We start from the raw sequence: 16,767 nt of genomic DNA on the forward strand, positions 1-16,767 counted from the left end.
GCCAGACTGGTCTATATCAAAGAAAATCGCATAGACGAGAAGACGAGTCCCCGGTTGTTTCCGATATTGACCCCGTGGTCCACGTGCGAGCATCAAACGCGCGAGAACAATACAGTTAATTCCTCCCCTCGTAAAGCTTATGTAATTTCGAAATAAAATAACAATGTCTGATATTACTATTACAATAAATTACATTTAATTTAGAATGCATTTAAAATGTTATATCTATTATGATAAAAATTATTATTTTCTCACAAAATTTCGGAATAAAAAAATTCTAATACATATATCAAGTAAGAAAAGAAATTTTTGTAATCTATATATTTGTGTGTGAATAATATTGTAATGTATAAAACGAAAATAACTTATTAAATCTGAAATATTCTCATATTAAATAAATATGATAAAATATTATATACATGTAAAAATATTATAACATGTTAAATATTATATACATATAAAAATATGATAACATGTTAAATATTATACATGTAAATTATATATAAATTATTCTAATTATACGTATATATTTAACGAGCACGAGAGCATTTTTTTATAATATTTTAATTCATTTCTATAAAAAGCAACGTTATTAAAGAGTTTAGACGTTCAACTTCATCTCAATCTTGCACAATACAATAGTAAGTTCCGATTACAACATGATACGTAGTTCGTGATTCGATGTCGCACAATTTCCGCATTCGCGCAGGCACACAGTTTTACCATGACGATGCATATCGAAACGAGAAACATACGATGCACAGTATACTCGCCATACTTTATTTTATACTATATGTGTATGTATGTGCGGATATTCTGTATCGTTATTCTCGAATTTATAGTGTACCGCGTAAAGTGTGAAGGATAACGAGAAAATTAAGAGACCTCACGCAGCCGAGCTATCCTCTTTAACCCCTCGTTTCGTTCCGAAAAAGGGTCGCGAGAGTTCATTACACGTGGCCAATGCTCCGACGAGTTTTGCGCGATCATCAAGACGTCGATGAGCTCGAATGTCACTTTCGATCGCCCGAATTACAACACGATGCGCGAACTCAAGGTCGCGAGAGTAGCGCGCAGTAGCTAAAAAACGATCGGTGAACCTAAACACCTGATCACTGCATTAACATACGTGACAATCGCACGAGCAATCATCATCCCGCGCTCGTAAAATTTCCAAAAGCGACGTGATTCGAAGCGACGACATTAACCACCGATAAGAAAGGAAGAAGGAGCATGCACGCGATCTGTCAGTCCGAATGACAGTTGACCGAGTGACCCACACAAACTGCAGCCACCCCTCTCCGCATTCCCAGGAACTTGCTCTCGAATGACGAACGACTCGTTCATCAGCGCATTATTAACATTCGTAAGACATGTACGAGCTTACCACCTTGTTTACGCACTGGCATCTTTCTCCGTGGAGAGCCTCGCAGGGGATGAACGATGACGAAAACACGACACTTCCAGGTGCGGAGCTAGCGGTACGGAGCTCCGGAACGGTCCAATACGTTGACGGAGAGTGACAGAAGATAGAGAGAGAGAGAGAGAGAGAGAAAGAGAGAGAGAGAGAAAGAGAGAGAGAGAGAGAGAGAGAGAGAAAAAGAGAGAGAGAAAGAGAGACGGAAAAGCACAGGGACGAAAACAACGGCACGAAGACGACGACGAGGCACTACTGTCCACCGCGGTCTGTCACTCGGGCGGCTGGGCTTCCTCGCGGAAGAATCGCACAACGGTGTCGCGCGCACTGTTGTTGTCACGATATAAACGACGGCTCGTTTCCGCACACGCAACGACGGCGTCCGCGGACACGCGCACCGCTCGAAATCCGTCACTCGCGAGAATCCGACGCGGCGAGCCCGTGCGAAACGTGTGGAAAAGCCGCGTAACGACGATATAAACACACACAGGCGGCCGCCGCCACCACTCGGCCACGGGCAATATGGCGTCCCGCTTGGTCTAGCAGCCGGAAAACCGACTGGCAGGAGTGGAACGCTCGACTCGGATTGGTCCGTCGCCCGCCACGTGACGTCACCGTTCGTAAGCTCGCGCGCTCGTCCGTCACGCGCTACTCCGTCGCGCAAACAACCCCCTGGTGCACCGTCGATATTCCTCGATTGTTCCTCGGCACTGTCTGACAATCAGACCGCGTTGCCCGACTTTTTACCGTCCCGAGTCGGCGCTTTCACGTATCCCGCACTTGCGATTCGAACAAGGGTTGCAAGGGACATGACTGAATTATTATTTTATTTATTCGAAACGTTTGTATAATGCGCGCCAAAAGTCACTAGCGATATAAATTAATAGTTAATTTTCATGAATATAGGGCAAAAAAATTCACCAAGTCCGGTTAGATGAACCGACGATTAAAATTAGCAGGGTGGCCAATTGACGGCATTTATGACATTCATAGACATAAATGCTTGATCTTGGCCATCCTGCTAATGTGTTAACCGTCGAAAAATATAAAAATTAATGGCATGATAATAATATACACGGCAAATTATTGGCATTAATATGACGCCCGAAAACACAAAAACGAGCAATATCTATGCTTAAAAAAGATTTAACAATATGAATTCATATATATTTTATGATCTATAAAGCAGACTGCATTGCAACAAATTACATATAATACAGGAACAAGATATCTTTAATCTGTGCGTAAATCTCGATGTATTTTGGATACATCGTGCGAGAGATATAGCAGGTGCATTTATCAATATCGTTTTTAATAATTTTGATATCGGGAGCTTTCCAGCAACGACACAGTGCAACACAGAATATCATTCTATCTTCTTTCAATAGGAGTGAACAACAAAGATAGAATGATACTCTGTGTCGCACTGTGTCATTGCTGGCGAAAGCACCCATCATTACCTCTTGCCTTTTCTGTACGAAATACTCGAATGACACGTAATCTGAATCGAAATAAATATAAATGTCGCTATGCAACGTGCTTGTTCGATATTCGCGACGATCTTTTCTTCGCAACGCAACACAACACTTTACACTTGAACGTACGTTAATTTCAAACGTCTACAGTGCGGCGTTACTAATCAGATACTTGACTGTTGCCATCTGGTGACAATATGCAATAATACGATCACTCGATACTATCGATCTATTACTATCGATAATTCGATAATCAATAGATCGATATACTTACAATAAATTTATTTTATATATGAAATTTTAATATTGAAAATTAGAAAGAGAGAGATAGAGTAATAAAATAATTATAATTATTGTATATAAAAATAATATTTACATATAATTTATTAGTAAATTATTTAATGAATATAATAGCATTAATCAAAATAAATTGTTGAATTACAGAATTATCAATGCAGATAATTACAGATATAATAGATATAAAATAAGCAAAATATAGAAAATGCAATTGAAAGATTGAAAGCAAACGAATCTATATTGCGTAATTTTATTGAGCGTGCGTACTAGTTTTGTTATATAATAATATATATGTCCTATGCAGCTGGACCCTGGCTGGTGCCATGCGAGTATGCTTATATATTGACGGTGTTTTGTGTTGACACCGTGAAATCTGAAAGACTGAAAAAAAATGGAACCACGTTTCCGGCACGATATACCACAAAATGCCATATTACTGACAAAATTAGAGGCTTTAACCAATCAAGTAGAACTTATTAAGAACTGGAAACCACAAAGCGAAGTGTACATAACCTTATTACATTTATTTTCTATTAGATTAGCATGCTTTTCGATCGAGCAGTTCAAGTATTTGCATGTAGTTTAGATGATTATATTTATTAGATTCACATTGTGTTGAAGGTTGTAAATTTTCCTCACAATGTATATATATATATATATATGTAAAATGATACTTTATTTTAGATGGTCGTTATTATATGGACGTCCTATTCTGGCTCTGGCGACGTCATTTACCGGTTTTTACATCAATCAACGATTCAGAAGGAAATTAAAGTTCGGCAAGTTTGGTTTGTTGCCCACAATGGCTGGTGTTGTGACAGGTCCAGCTGTAGCGTCAACACTTCTTTACACGGAGGTACAATCTATGAGTAAAAACTGAATAAATAAAAATACTCGGCAACTTAATGCAACAACAGGAAGGCAATAACGTAAAATGTAATCATACTATTAACCCATTTTATTTGTTATTTATACAAAAAATAATATATGTTTTAGTTTGTCCTGAATAAACTGTTATTATTGGATACTTTTTGCCCATTATGCCTGGAATCCAGGTCTATTTTGTTGCAAACTTCTACTGGCTTACTTCTTCCATTGATATTAACGCCATTGGCAAATTTTTCTGTGAGTATAAACTTTGCTCTCTGTTACTTGAAATATGATTCTAATCTTTCTCCATATAACAATTTTTTAAAAATATATATTTATTATGCTGTATGTGTTATATATTTGCTTCATAGGTTGCTGCTGGCAGTGGGGTTTATAACGTACCACACTTATCCGATGTGAAAAGAGTATTTAAAGTTATTTCATCGGTCTATCGGCCAATAATACCTGTATTTGCAACATTTTTCACTCTTCATGTACTGTTAGCTGGTTTTATAACGCATTCACAAGTTAAATCTTTTCTTCACATACTGGATGTGCAAAATTTTATAGAAGAGGAAAAAAGAAATGAGAAACATTCAAAGGTATTTTGACTTTATGTATAATATATTGTTGTAATTATAATAAAATATATGTAAATTAAAGAAACATACTCTTTTTTGGTATGACTGATTTTATTGCATTCTAAGAATAAGTCTCAATTATTATCATGCTTATTTTATTTAAATTAATTATTCTATATTAAATTTACATTAACGATACTATAAGGACAAAAAGATTGTAATGATTTGTAGAATATAAAAATGTATTTTTATTTCATCATTGACATAATGTTATAAGATATCTATTTATAATCATTCATACCGATGTATGTGTTCTTGTTTTTACTACAAGAGTTCTCTATGTAGTTATACATATTATTATTTTTATTTAAATTAATCCAGTATCTAGGCACCATATGATTTATTACAATAATTAATGCTGTTTAAAATGTCGCTGTTTTAAATATTTATAGTATATATAACTTTTCTGATTCAAGACAAATTTTTCTATAATGTTGATTCTTTTATTTAATTGATATATAGTTTACGATATTTTTAACCAAATGTATGTGTGTATATATCTATGTATGAGAACTCATTAAACATAATACATCAATTTATTAAGATAGCATAAGATAAAATATTCAATATTCTCATTTACTGATGTAGAGATTTTATCTTGAAAATCCGAAGAGGTATTACACACAGGCTTCCAGAATATATAATATATTCAAATTACGCTTACGCTTTTATTTTATGTTAAACAAACTACTGGAACTTTATATTATTAAATTTGCAAACTTCTTAAACTTTACATCAGTTTGTATTCAAGAAAATAGCATAGCAGCATCTCCATTTTACATGCCTATATTATATTTTTTAAACATTTTAATCAGAAAAAGATTGTGATTCGATTTTTGAAGATTTTGAAGTCAATTTGGGCACAGATAAGCACAATTTTGATTTTGCCAACTACTCTAGAATTAAGTATATTACTGGCAGTTTACTGGACGTTAAACAGGGCTCAAGTAGCAAGGAGATCCCAGGAACTATATGTGTGTATGCAATAAGAATATATAAAAGATAACACCAGATGCTAATGCATCAATTCAACCAAAGTACAACAACCTGATTTGTTTATTCTTTCGGGAATAGGATTTGTATAATATCTACAACAATGATTATGTTGGCAGTGAATGAAACCAGCTATCGCATAGCTGTGGAATCTAAGAAGCATGATAATTTAATATAAAATTATTCCTGAACTTCTATTTATGTGACAATGCTATTAAATGTACCATACATTTAAGGTACAATGATATTCCTATATATATTCCAGTACCATCTTTTTCCGTGCTATTTTTCTTCAAGTACACGTTATCCATCTTTCATCATAAACCAATTGTATATATTCATAATATGCATAATTTTGTGTGTTTCCATATTATTTTACTAATGTTTTGTCTGTTGCCGTATTATTTTACTATTTTCAAGCATTGGAAAAAGATTTTTTTTCTGATGTCACATCGTAATAAGTAATAAACATAAATCACCATCATGATTTGCACAGTAATCAACATCATAATGAGATCGTCATTTTTGTTAATGTATGTCTTAAATCTATTTTATATCTATACTTAATATTTTTTTTATTAGTATAATTGTAGTCCATTGTTTATTTACAGTAGAGAGATTCTTATGCTATAGATCATCAAATATACACATCTATTAATATAGAAGCAGTTAAAGTCTAAAATTCTGTATAATAACGTCTTTTCAAATTAAATTTTATTAAAAATTTGTAAATTTTGAAATATGAGAATCTAATTAAAAAATTGCTAATTATAATTTAATTACATATTATTGTTATTAATATAAAGAATTCTTTGCTGTAATAAAACTTTGGACTATTTTAAGCTAATGTATTAATTCAAACGTCTTTAAACTTCATTGTAGAAATGGTATAAATATGCAACATTTAAAAAATTTGTATAACATATTTGTCACTTTAATATTTTATCAACATAATCCAAATACATGATTAAAAACAAAAAGATTAATGTTCACACAAAAATAAATTAGTATGTGACAGTATGTAACTCAATAGTAACTTAATAAACAGTAATAGTAACTTAAAAAAAAATCTTTTGAAAAAACTTTTATTTATACCATTGATGCAAAGAAATTATGTATAGACGTTAAGTGTTAACGTGTCAAATGTTATAAGTATCAATAATTAACGATTACATCTTAGAGAAAGAAAGCAAATAACTTCTTTTAAATTCTAAATAATAGCGTGTAAACATCTGTATTGTTTCATTAAAATTACAGAACTTTTATTGAAACTCTGATGAAATCACTACTTGGCTATTTTTAAGAAAATCAAAATATTTTATTGCTCAAATATCTATTCAGACACTTTAAATCTGCTTTTAATGACACGGGCAATGTAAACAAGCGACCAGATAATGAATTTATGCATTAGCCAATTAATAAGATGCATAAATTGGATGGATTAATAGAGTCACTTTTAATTACATAGATAGTACTGTATGTATTACGAAATTCTTTGCGTCACTCGTTTCCTAAAAGTTAATGAGTGTAAGATGTCCTAGCATGATGGCAAAACTAATCTTATTATTTACATTGATTGGTAGTATCAAATGATAAGTGTTAAATAGCAAACTGAATTTGCGTTGTTGCACGCAAATAGATTACTTTTATTATTTCCAATTTAACAATCATAAAATTGTACAACACGAGAACAAGAATCTATCTTATATATAAATATCTATAGCCGATATATTATGCTTACAGCAAATATTATTTTGGAAGAACATTGCCACCATACTCAAAATTGTACATTTTCATTATCCGAGGAATACTATCTCACAAGAACCAGAGAAATCGTGAAAAAGATAGAGAGAATAAATGCTGTTGAATAAAAATAAAATAGGCATCAATTGAAGCAATAGAAAATTATACATAATAGCCGCCTTCAGTGTTATTTTTTAATGCATTTAATTTAATTAATTTTTTTATCTTACAAAAGTTTTTGCAAAGAATAACAATAGTACACTGAAGGATGCAATACACATAATTACATTAGAAAGGTGGATAATTCTGCATAGGTACCACAACTGAAGAAATTGGTGGCATTGGAAGTGTGTGTATGAATGTGGGGTGATTCGACTGAACCATAACTAATGTATGTTGTTGATTGGCCATGAAGGAATTGTATTGAGTAGTACTGTATTGTGGATAAGATGTGTTAACTGTGTCAGCAGTATTTTTGTAACAAAATGTGCCAGCAGTTTGGCAAGGTAGGGGCCCTTGAATAGGACCCCAAGCCAGCTGCTAGCATCTTCGATTGTGCCAATGTGTCATGTAATCTTGATAGCTTACAGTAATCTTCTCGCTCTGGTATCGAGTCAGTTTCACACTGCGTCTAATATCTGGTGTGACTAAGCCCTTATAACCGCCCTTATGTAATAGCGAATCTATTGTTTGAATCTGGTCCCAACCTATACAGAAAAAAAAAAAAACATTAATCAGATAGATTAAACTATGCATATAAGAACTATGATGATTAACGAGGCAATTTTTACTAACAATTGATAGCACAATGTGCGCATTTTTACAAACCTTGTTCAATTGCAACATCAGGTAAATAAGTAGCAGTTCTTTTATTGCCCTTTTCATTATGAAACTCTATGCGAATCCCATGAACTCCTATCTCCCAATCTAAGTAATCCACACCATCTTCAAAATGCCGCAGGACAGAAACACTCACATGTAAGCGCGGAAGTTCCTCTCGCGTTATAGGATTGAATCGTGAATCTTTAAAAGCACTAAAATATAATTGATTATTTAAAAACGCATTCCATAATTCTAATTCTGTCTATAATTCTAATCAAATTAAAAAAAAAAGATATATTACCTAGTTGTAGCATATTCCCTAAGTCCTGCATGCAAGTGCATGGCATTGAATGTACCAATGCAGCCACGTAGTCGCATATCTTTGCCAATAGTCCATGTCACAAACAGGGGACTTGAAAGATATAAATGAAAAGAATGTATTAATATTAGAATAACCACAAAATAGACTAATCTATTTATCTGATAAAAAACATTACTGAATCTTTGATATAATTTCAAGCTATATATAAAATACTAATAATTAATCCTTTTTTTTAGATCAACATTGCTTATTACTTATTCATATAAATAATTACATAATACAAATATGTATATATACATAATATATATTACATTTACATCAATAATCAATAATTAAATTTCTTATGTATATTATGTATGTATGCATACATGGTATACATGTATACACACACACACACACGCATATATTTTCTAATTGCAGCAAACAGGAGCAAAATAGGATGAAGGAATAAAAGCACGAGATGGAAATCAATTTCTATTTATTATGAATAGAAGAGAGCTAACGCGTGGAACAACAAAGGCAGAAAGTTTCCAACGTTTACATATAGACAAATGAAGCTGAACAATGCATTTGCATAATCGGCCCTAGGTCGACAGCTCGGAGCAGAGCGGAAGATATCGAAAATACAAGACACGCATCTAAGAGACGAGGAGCCTGCAAACATCCTCGCAGCCTCTCTTCCCTCACCCGCCTTGTCCTAACGCTTGAAAACATAAAAGCGAGAGCAATTTCAACAGAGGCGCGCTGGCGTAGGTGGCGGGAGAAAAGGACGGCAATGAAAGAAAAAAAGGCGCCTTGGCAGTGGAGAGAATGGAATGGTGGGGCGGGGAAGACGCGGACGGGAAAGCCACGAGAGAGCGAGAGAGATGCAATTGGCGCGATGCATAGTAAGGACGGAGAAAAAAAGAAACGGGTAGAGATGCTAGATGAAATGAGAGACCAGCAGACTACTCAACGTAGTTTTGCTCCACTCACAATGCTTCGTTGCTGAAGTTGGGCGGTTTTGGTGGGTCAAGTTGGTGCAGTTGGCAGTAGAGGACATCGAAGCAGTAGAAGCCCATCTCGGGTTGTACGATCAGCGTATTACGTATACGCGTACCGTTCGACAGGACCGTGGTGCCGTTGCACGGTGCGCCCGCGGAGTTGTTCAGCTTTTGCTTTTTTGTACCGCAACAGCCGGCAGCCATGTTTCTCTCTTCCAGCAGTCGTCGTCGTCGACCCGACCCACTACGCGACCCGAACTGCGGGACACGAACGGTCTACGACCCGCGTATGCGTCTCGTCGTCTCACTCTCGTCTCGTCCGCCCGTCGCGACCGCCGCCGTCGTCGTCGTCGTAGCGTGCAGTATCGCGCGCGCGCGCCGCCAGATGGCGCGGCAAGCGTCAAAACAGCTGTTTCATCGCCCGCCATTTCGTCGCCGCGTCGCGTCTTCCTCTTTCCGCCCGTCCGTCCTTCTGTCAACACGATACAAACGACCCACGTCAAAACAACATTCATATTCATTCGCTTACGAGTCGGAGTCTTCGCATGTACTACTTCTCCATTTATTTCTTATGATTGTTAAACATGATGGCATGCGACAATGCGTTTTGTGCGGTAAGAAATGATTCAGTATACATAACCACAACCATTATCTTTCTCGTTATACATATCTTATTATTTTTGAAAAAGTGAAAGATTGTTGTGTCGTTTTTTTTTCTAATAAGAGAGATGTATCTTGTATGCAAAATTCATTAATAATTTTGATGTCGCATTTAACCGAGCTTGGAAAAGCAACATTAATTATTTATTGCGCGCGTAATTCAAAAGTACCTACTTTAATATCTTACATGCGACCATTATGTTTTGAAGTGTTTTGCAAAAACTGCAAAAAACTCTGATTATGCATAAATGTTATTATTTGATCCAAGCTGTTTTATGCAAATAAATTTTTCAATCTATTTTCTTGAACAATAAGATATAACAGAGGCAATTGTATTCAAATTTTGAATATGATATGCAATGTAATGCGTGTTGCTTCTTTCCTTTCAGAAAAGAAAGTATATATTAAATGTAGCTCTTCTGATTGATATTTTTTAAATATTAAACGAATCTTTAATGAAATCTTTAACTTTTCTCAATGATTAAGGTACTTCTTTTTCTTCCTTTTCAAGTTTATCGTTCGTGAATTACATAATATGGGGAAGATCAAATTTAAAAATTACTCTTTATTGATGAAATATATGTGTGCACGAATAAATCATACTTTTGTTTGCAATCAAATCTAGTATTACGCATCATTACGAGACGAAGATCAGCGTAAGCGAGTAAAAGCGATGGACGTCGGTTTCGAGCGCCTTTTCGTACAATTTTCGATTAATCCATGCCACGATCCACTTACCGCGGCAATTACGAAAGATTTTCGGCGAGCACCCAATTTCGTCGCGCACCCTCGGCCGCTTTTACGAGGGTGGAAGTACCGAAGCACCCAACTACGTCGCACACGGAAACATAACGTAAGTCGGCGTAAACGAACAGAGATCGCACAAATATCGCGTCGTTAACGACGAGCAACGAGACGCGCAATCTTTTTTTTATTTACAACTTTTAGAGCAAAGCGAAATAAATGCACGGACACGATATGCGGCTCGAGGACTCGTCCGGAACACGGCAACATGTCGACGCCCGTATGTCAGCCGGGCGGCCCGGCTGGAAAAAAATTCACCGTCGATCGTCCGCAATGAGAAAATGTCACCGGGTGCATAATCTCGACGGTACGCGTACGCGCTCTCACACTCGTGTACGAAACACGCGTGCGGTCTGGTATCACGATTGTCGCCGATACGCACAACTACGACGCGACGCGATCAGGCCGGTTGTGCGTCGCGACGCCGGTTGTAATGTTGCATCCACTCGCGCGCGTGACGTCGCGGCGCCATCTCACAACTGTTTCTTTGCGCGATTAGGAAATTTATAGATTATATATAAGTATATACATACATATATTTATTTATTTATGTATGTGTGTTATAAGCTTTTAATTATGCTTTCGTCATACTTACTCTTTCTGTGTTTAAATGGGATAAGAATTCGTTTTCCATGCATAGTATAAAACAGAGATATATATATTAAGGCTTTTAAAGGAAGAAAAAGACAAGGAACAATTAATTTTACAATAATCTTTATGACAATATAAAATTTTATTCTATTTTTTCATTACAGTGAAAAGTCTCCTGCAATATTTTGACATATATCACCGAGTTTATATGTTTGTATTCTTTTTAATTTAAGTTGCTATATTTGAGTTATGAATGAAGAAAAAACTTTTTGCCGCATTATCGATGTGCAATCAAAACAGACATATATATTCGCTTGTGTGACATATCAATATTATATTAATATCAGAGAAAGGTGATATGAAATATAACAAATATTGCAAGTGTATAGACTATGTTTCAAAAATTATTAATATTTTTTATTGTGTAACTTAGCATTACATTACATTGATTATATTGAGAAAAAGATTAAGATGAATTGTACGTGTGCTTACTTTAATTACAGATATGTAATTGTACGTGCATGTACGCATGTAGATTTCTGTGGCAGTTTTATAAAATATAAAATAATTCATTCAGCAAATTTATATGATACAATGATTATCCAATTTAAATTAATACTTAATGCTATTTAATTGCATTAATGACATCAGAAATTTGCTTTGCAAGTGCATTTTTATTGTATTTTACAAATCAAATTCGATAAACACGAATATATAATTTACTAGTATATCGCAAAATATAATTACAATACTAGAATTATTTTAACGTTAGAATTATTTTTGGTTTTAATTATAAAAGTGCATTCACATATGCGTAAATCTATTACACAAATAGAGTCCCATAGGCCAAATGAGCGCATACATGAGTGAAGTATGCATGGCAGTTAATTGGACATTTATGCCGAGACTCAGAAGGCAAGAGATCTTTTTCAGGAACTCGCTAATTATTATCGATGCAAAGATTCTATATAAATAATAACACGAATTAATATGCATAGCACAGACATAATATAACAAAGATACAATAACAATTTTCATAACACGAATTAATATGCATAGCATAGACATAATATAACAGAGATACAATAACAATTTTCACACATTTATTTTTAACGAAGTTCATTATAGTGTAAAAGATATAATAAAGCACGAATAAAAATTGGCAGTGTTTATAGCCCACTATTGAAAATAGCTGGCAGTTCAAGAGAAAAGCAAAATTTTGACGCCGAAAAATATATTACAAATTATATAATCAAGTATTTAGTTTATACCATGTAATACTGTAAGATGTGACTAATTTACGAAATATATATATATGCATATATTAATAGATTCACAGCGCAAGATATTGTAATTATTGTAATTATTACACAAAATTATGATTTATCAATCGAAAAAACATTTAATTTTAAACTCACAATGAGATCATTATATTTTTTACTTATATCTAACTAATATCTAATATTTATTTATATATATTTTCTACTGTGTTATATATTCATCTTTTAAAATATTTTACTAACTAAATCATCAATTGTAGACGATTTCTGTCATTTCTTTGTTTTGTGTGATGAAATAGTTGATATACTTTAATAAGGCGAAAATCTTTCTATGGTGCGATGCAAAAATGCTCACGCTGTATGAAACAAATAAAATATATATTAACGAGAAATATATTAATTAAAACAGAGAGAAATTACATTTCTATCAAAAACTTCAAATTTTTCTTCAATTTTCACTTGATGTCTAAGAATATTATATGTCATATATATTATATAAAAATTCCGACACATCTCAGTTTGTACATTAAATCTTGTGAAGCAGGCAGTGAATTTTAAACATACTCACTGTCCTATATAAGTGTGCTCATTATCATTTTTTATATTCATATATATAAAGTATTAAATCGAAACAAATATATAAATACAGAGTCTTTATATGTTGGCAGAGCTAATTGCTATTATGAAAAGAGAATTGAAAAAGTATATTTATGAGAAAGTAAAATTAATCGATAAACATTTAATTAAGCATTTTTGTTCTTCAGTAAATTGATCATTTATCAATAAATTTTCAAAATTGACCAAGTTTAGGCATGCTAAAAATTATTTTAATATAACGTTTAAAAATGTTTAAAACATATCAATGTGTGTATACAAATATAATTTTTAATCAAATTATAAATATCAAAACGCTACGCGATAAATATTATTACTTATAATCGCAACATCAGCACAACAATTAATAATTAGGCGGTGCCATCGAATATGAAATTATTATCCTCAAGACGGAGCATGCGGTATCATAAACGGGAGGCTATGTATACTGAGACACAAAAATACGCACCATTTTAAACAATGGAAAATCGCGAGAAACAGCCGCTTCCAATGTCATTTTCGTTTACGTACCCCGCGTTCTGCGTTTTCCTGAATCGAAAAGCGATGTGGTGGTCGCGGATAAAGTGGTGCAGGCGGATAGGACGGACCTGCGTTATCCCACCAGAAGGGTTGCGTACCATTGCGTATCGGTATAACTGGGGAAATTGGCGGTAGAGGTAACGGATGTATAAACGTCGAACGATTAGGCTGTGTCACAATCTGCGAGTTTTGCCGACCGGATACGAAGGAATTATACCGAATGTTATCGTTTTGCGAATGGGACGAATTGACTGTATGCGCGTTGTTATAACGAGCTTCAGCGGGTCGTTGAAGCGGGGGTCCTTGACTAGGACCCCAGGCGAGCTGCTAGCATCTTCGATTGTGACAATGCGTCATGTAATCTTGATAGCTCACGGTAACTTCCTCGCTCTGATAACGAGTCAGTTTTAGGCTATGACGGATATCGGGTGTGACTAGACCTTTGAAGCCACCCTTGTGTAGCAGAGAATCTATTGTTTGTATCTGGTCCCATCCTGAATAATCGAATTGAATGTAATAATTTTTTTTTTAAATGTAAAAATAGTCTCGGGAATTTCTCAAACTTGTCCTATTCTATAGTATCGAATCGGATACGCACCTTGCTCCATAGCTACGCTGGGCAAGTAAGTAGCCGTCCGCTTATTACCCTTCTCATTGTGAAACTCTATGCGAATTCCATGTACACCCACTTCCCAATCTAAATAATCAATTCCGTCCTCAAAATGCCGCAAAATCGACACGCTTACGTGCAATCGTGGCAATTCTTCTTGAGTTATGGGATTAAATCGAGAGTCTTTGAATGCACTTTAAAACAGAGATAAAACATAGAGATAAAAAGCATGAATTATGTTAAATATTACTTACAATTATTCATATAAAATAATATGATAAATTCTGATAGATATATTCTCTTGTCTTTTATATCTATTTTTAAATATCTACTTATCATATCTCATATATATTTTTACTATTTGTATATTATATTATATACATTTTTATATTGTTAATTATGTTTTAATGTGAGAAACATTGTCTCACCTAGTTGTAGCATATTCACGTAGACCAGCATGTAAATGCATCGCATTGAAAGTACCAATACAACCTCGTAATCTCATATCTTTTCCTATTGTCCATGTCACAAATAACGGGCTGAAAAGATGTATCCATATTAAACATTTTATATTTAGACACATTCCTTATTAGACAATAAACATTGGATGGAAAGAGAAAAATAACATAAATAAGTCAGAATATATTTCAATTCCTGTATATTTAGTAAAAATTCAGATTTTATCAAGATATGATTAATATACAAAAAAGAAACAATTTTTTGTGCATTTAATAAAATATATAAATATAATAGTAATTTTTGGATTTATCTTTCATCGTAAATTTTTCCAAGATAATGAAATTAATAATATAATATAGGAACACGTGTATGACAAAGTACAGCAATTTTTATTAATAACGCTTTTGTAAATATAATACAACAAATTCTCAATGACCTAGTTTGCATAATATGTTACAAAAATACGAGAAATCACCGCGATAATATACCGCGCACAAACAGATAATCTACACGCGAGAAACATTATCAAATAAATAAATAATGCCTTCTAATGCAACTTGCAGAGTAGATTTCACGACCGATGTCAAATGTCAAAAATGAAAAGCTAACGAGCTCTAAATATAATATATGTATATGCATATAAACATGCACAATTACAAATATAAAAATCTATTATTATTATATATAATTAACCTAAAGATTGTGCCTTTTTCTATAGCTATAGCATCGAAATTTAATCTAAAAAAATCGCAACTTTCAGGACAAGCGCGACGGAGTCACGATGTGCAACGTGCAGCGCGTCATCGGAGATAAACGAAGAGAACAGCTGATGCGACGTACGAGACGCATAATAGGAGAAAGGGAGACAGAGATAGAGGGAGAAATACACCGTGAGAGACACAACTACTCACAACGATTCGTTGTTGAAGTTGGGCGCCTTTGGCGGATCCAATTGATGCAGTTGACAATAGAGCACGTCGAAGCAGAAGAAGCCCATCTCCGGTTGGGCGATTGACATGGGCTTCCTCGGATGAGGCGCGCCGTGACGTATGACGGTGCCATCGCACGATGACAGGTGATTCGGTGCCGCGCCGCCGCCGCCACCCAGCCTCTGCTTCTTCGCGCCGCAGCAACCAGCGGCCATGTTCCTCCTGGACGGTTCACCTTCACCGACGAGCACTGCCGCCTCGGTTTTCCTCCTTATTCCCCGTCTACGCGTCTCCTCTCCACGACGTACTCTACGGCGACGTCGTCGCCGACGCGTGCCCGATCGCGCCCGCGCTCCGCTAGATGTCGAGCCGGCGGTGACATAAACAGCTGTTTCTTCGCCCGCCATTTGTACGGCGTCGCGTCATCGCGCCATTGACAATCAGCGATGGTGCGATGGTCAGCCGTCACTGAAAGTGGAGCGTCGCCGCAGCCGCATGAAGTTGGTTGCTGTCATACGCATGCGCGAGCGAAAGGTAAGTGGACGGTGGCGCTCTCTACTGGCGTTTCGAATTTAATTTCATAGATGTTAATCTTGGTTAGTTAGTTAGTTTAATGAAAATAATACTGCCGTTACAGTTCTGCTATATCATTATACGTTCATGGCTGGACATCAATGCGAGAGGCGAGAGGAAAGCTGCACCGGCGATGGCAAATATCAAAATTGCAACACGATGGA

General features: G+C 34.9%; 3 protein-coding genes and 1 long non-coding RNA gene across 5 annotated transcripts in view; 1 reads left to right on the forward strand and 3 right to left on the reverse strand.

The window, feature by feature from the left end:
- LOC145935924 (uncharacterized) overlaps positions 1–3,026 on the reverse strand; it is a 70,622-nt gene extending 67,596 nt beyond the window's left edge. The window contains exons 1-2 of the long non-coding RNA XR_014425302.1: positions 2,878–3,026; positions 1,388–2,284 (exon numbers count right to left, since the gene is read on the reverse strand). This is a non-coding gene — a long non-coding RNA (uncharacterized LOC145935924). The remainder of the gene's footprint in view (positions 1–1,387; positions 2,285–2,877) is intronic.
- Positions 3,027–3,474: 448 nt separating this feature from the next.
- LOC145936623 (transmembrane protein 126) lies at positions 3,475–9,562 on the forward strand. Of its 2 annotated transcripts, none has more exons than XM_083038969.1 (5): positions 3,475–3,693; positions 3,874–4,045; positions 4,186–4,314; positions 4,431–4,661; positions 5,289–6,235. In XM_083038969.1, exons 1-5 carry the CDS (start codon positions 3,581–3,583, stop codon positions 5,526–5,528), a joined length of 885 nt encoding a protein of 294 aa, XP_082895095.1. In that variant the 5' UTR covers positions 3,475–3,580; the 3' UTR covers positions 5,529–6,235. The 2 variants fall into 2 exon arrangements, with proteins under 2 accessions (XP_082895095.1, XP_082895096.1); XM_083038970.1 differs by lacking the exon at positions 5,289–6,235 and adding an exon at positions 9,001–9,562 and having other exon boundaries at positions 3,476–3,693.
- Positions 6,698–9,767, reverse strand: LOC145936625 (nuclear protein AMMECR1-like). The gene is made up of 4 exons (XM_083038975.1): positions 9,556–9,767; positions 8,560–8,670; positions 8,265–8,470; positions 6,698–8,143 (listed from the first exon to the last, which is right to left on the reverse strand). Exons 1-4 carry the CDS (start codon positions 9,765–9,767, stop codon positions 7,977–7,979), a joined length of 696 nt encoding a protein of 231 aa, XP_082895101.1. The 3' UTR covers positions 6,698–7,976.
- A 2,246-nt stretch (positions 9,768–12,013) lies between these two features.
- LOC145936622 (uncharacterized protein CG5902-like) lies at positions 12,014–16,500 on the reverse strand. The gene is made up of 4 exons (XM_083038968.1): positions 16,013–16,500; positions 15,071–15,181; positions 14,631–14,836; positions 12,014–14,526 (listed from the first exon to the last, which is right to left on the reverse strand). Exons 1-4 carry the CDS (start codon positions 16,435–16,437, stop codon positions 14,360–14,362), a joined length of 909 nt encoding a protein of 302 aa, XP_082895094.1. The 5' UTR covers positions 16,438–16,500; the 3' UTR covers positions 12,014–14,359.
- Between the last annotated feature and the right edge of the window lie 267 nt (positions 16,501–16,767).

The sequence above is a fragment of the Prenolepis imparis genome, unplaced genomic scaffold, assembly GCF_030444845.1.
Source record: "Prenolepis imparis isolate NDT839.2.m4 unplaced genomic scaffold, iyPreImpa1.0 SCAF_5, whole genome shotgun sequence".
Classification (NCBI taxonomy): domain Eukaryota; kingdom Metazoa; phylum Arthropoda; class Insecta; order Hymenoptera; family Formicidae; genus Prenolepis; species Prenolepis imparis.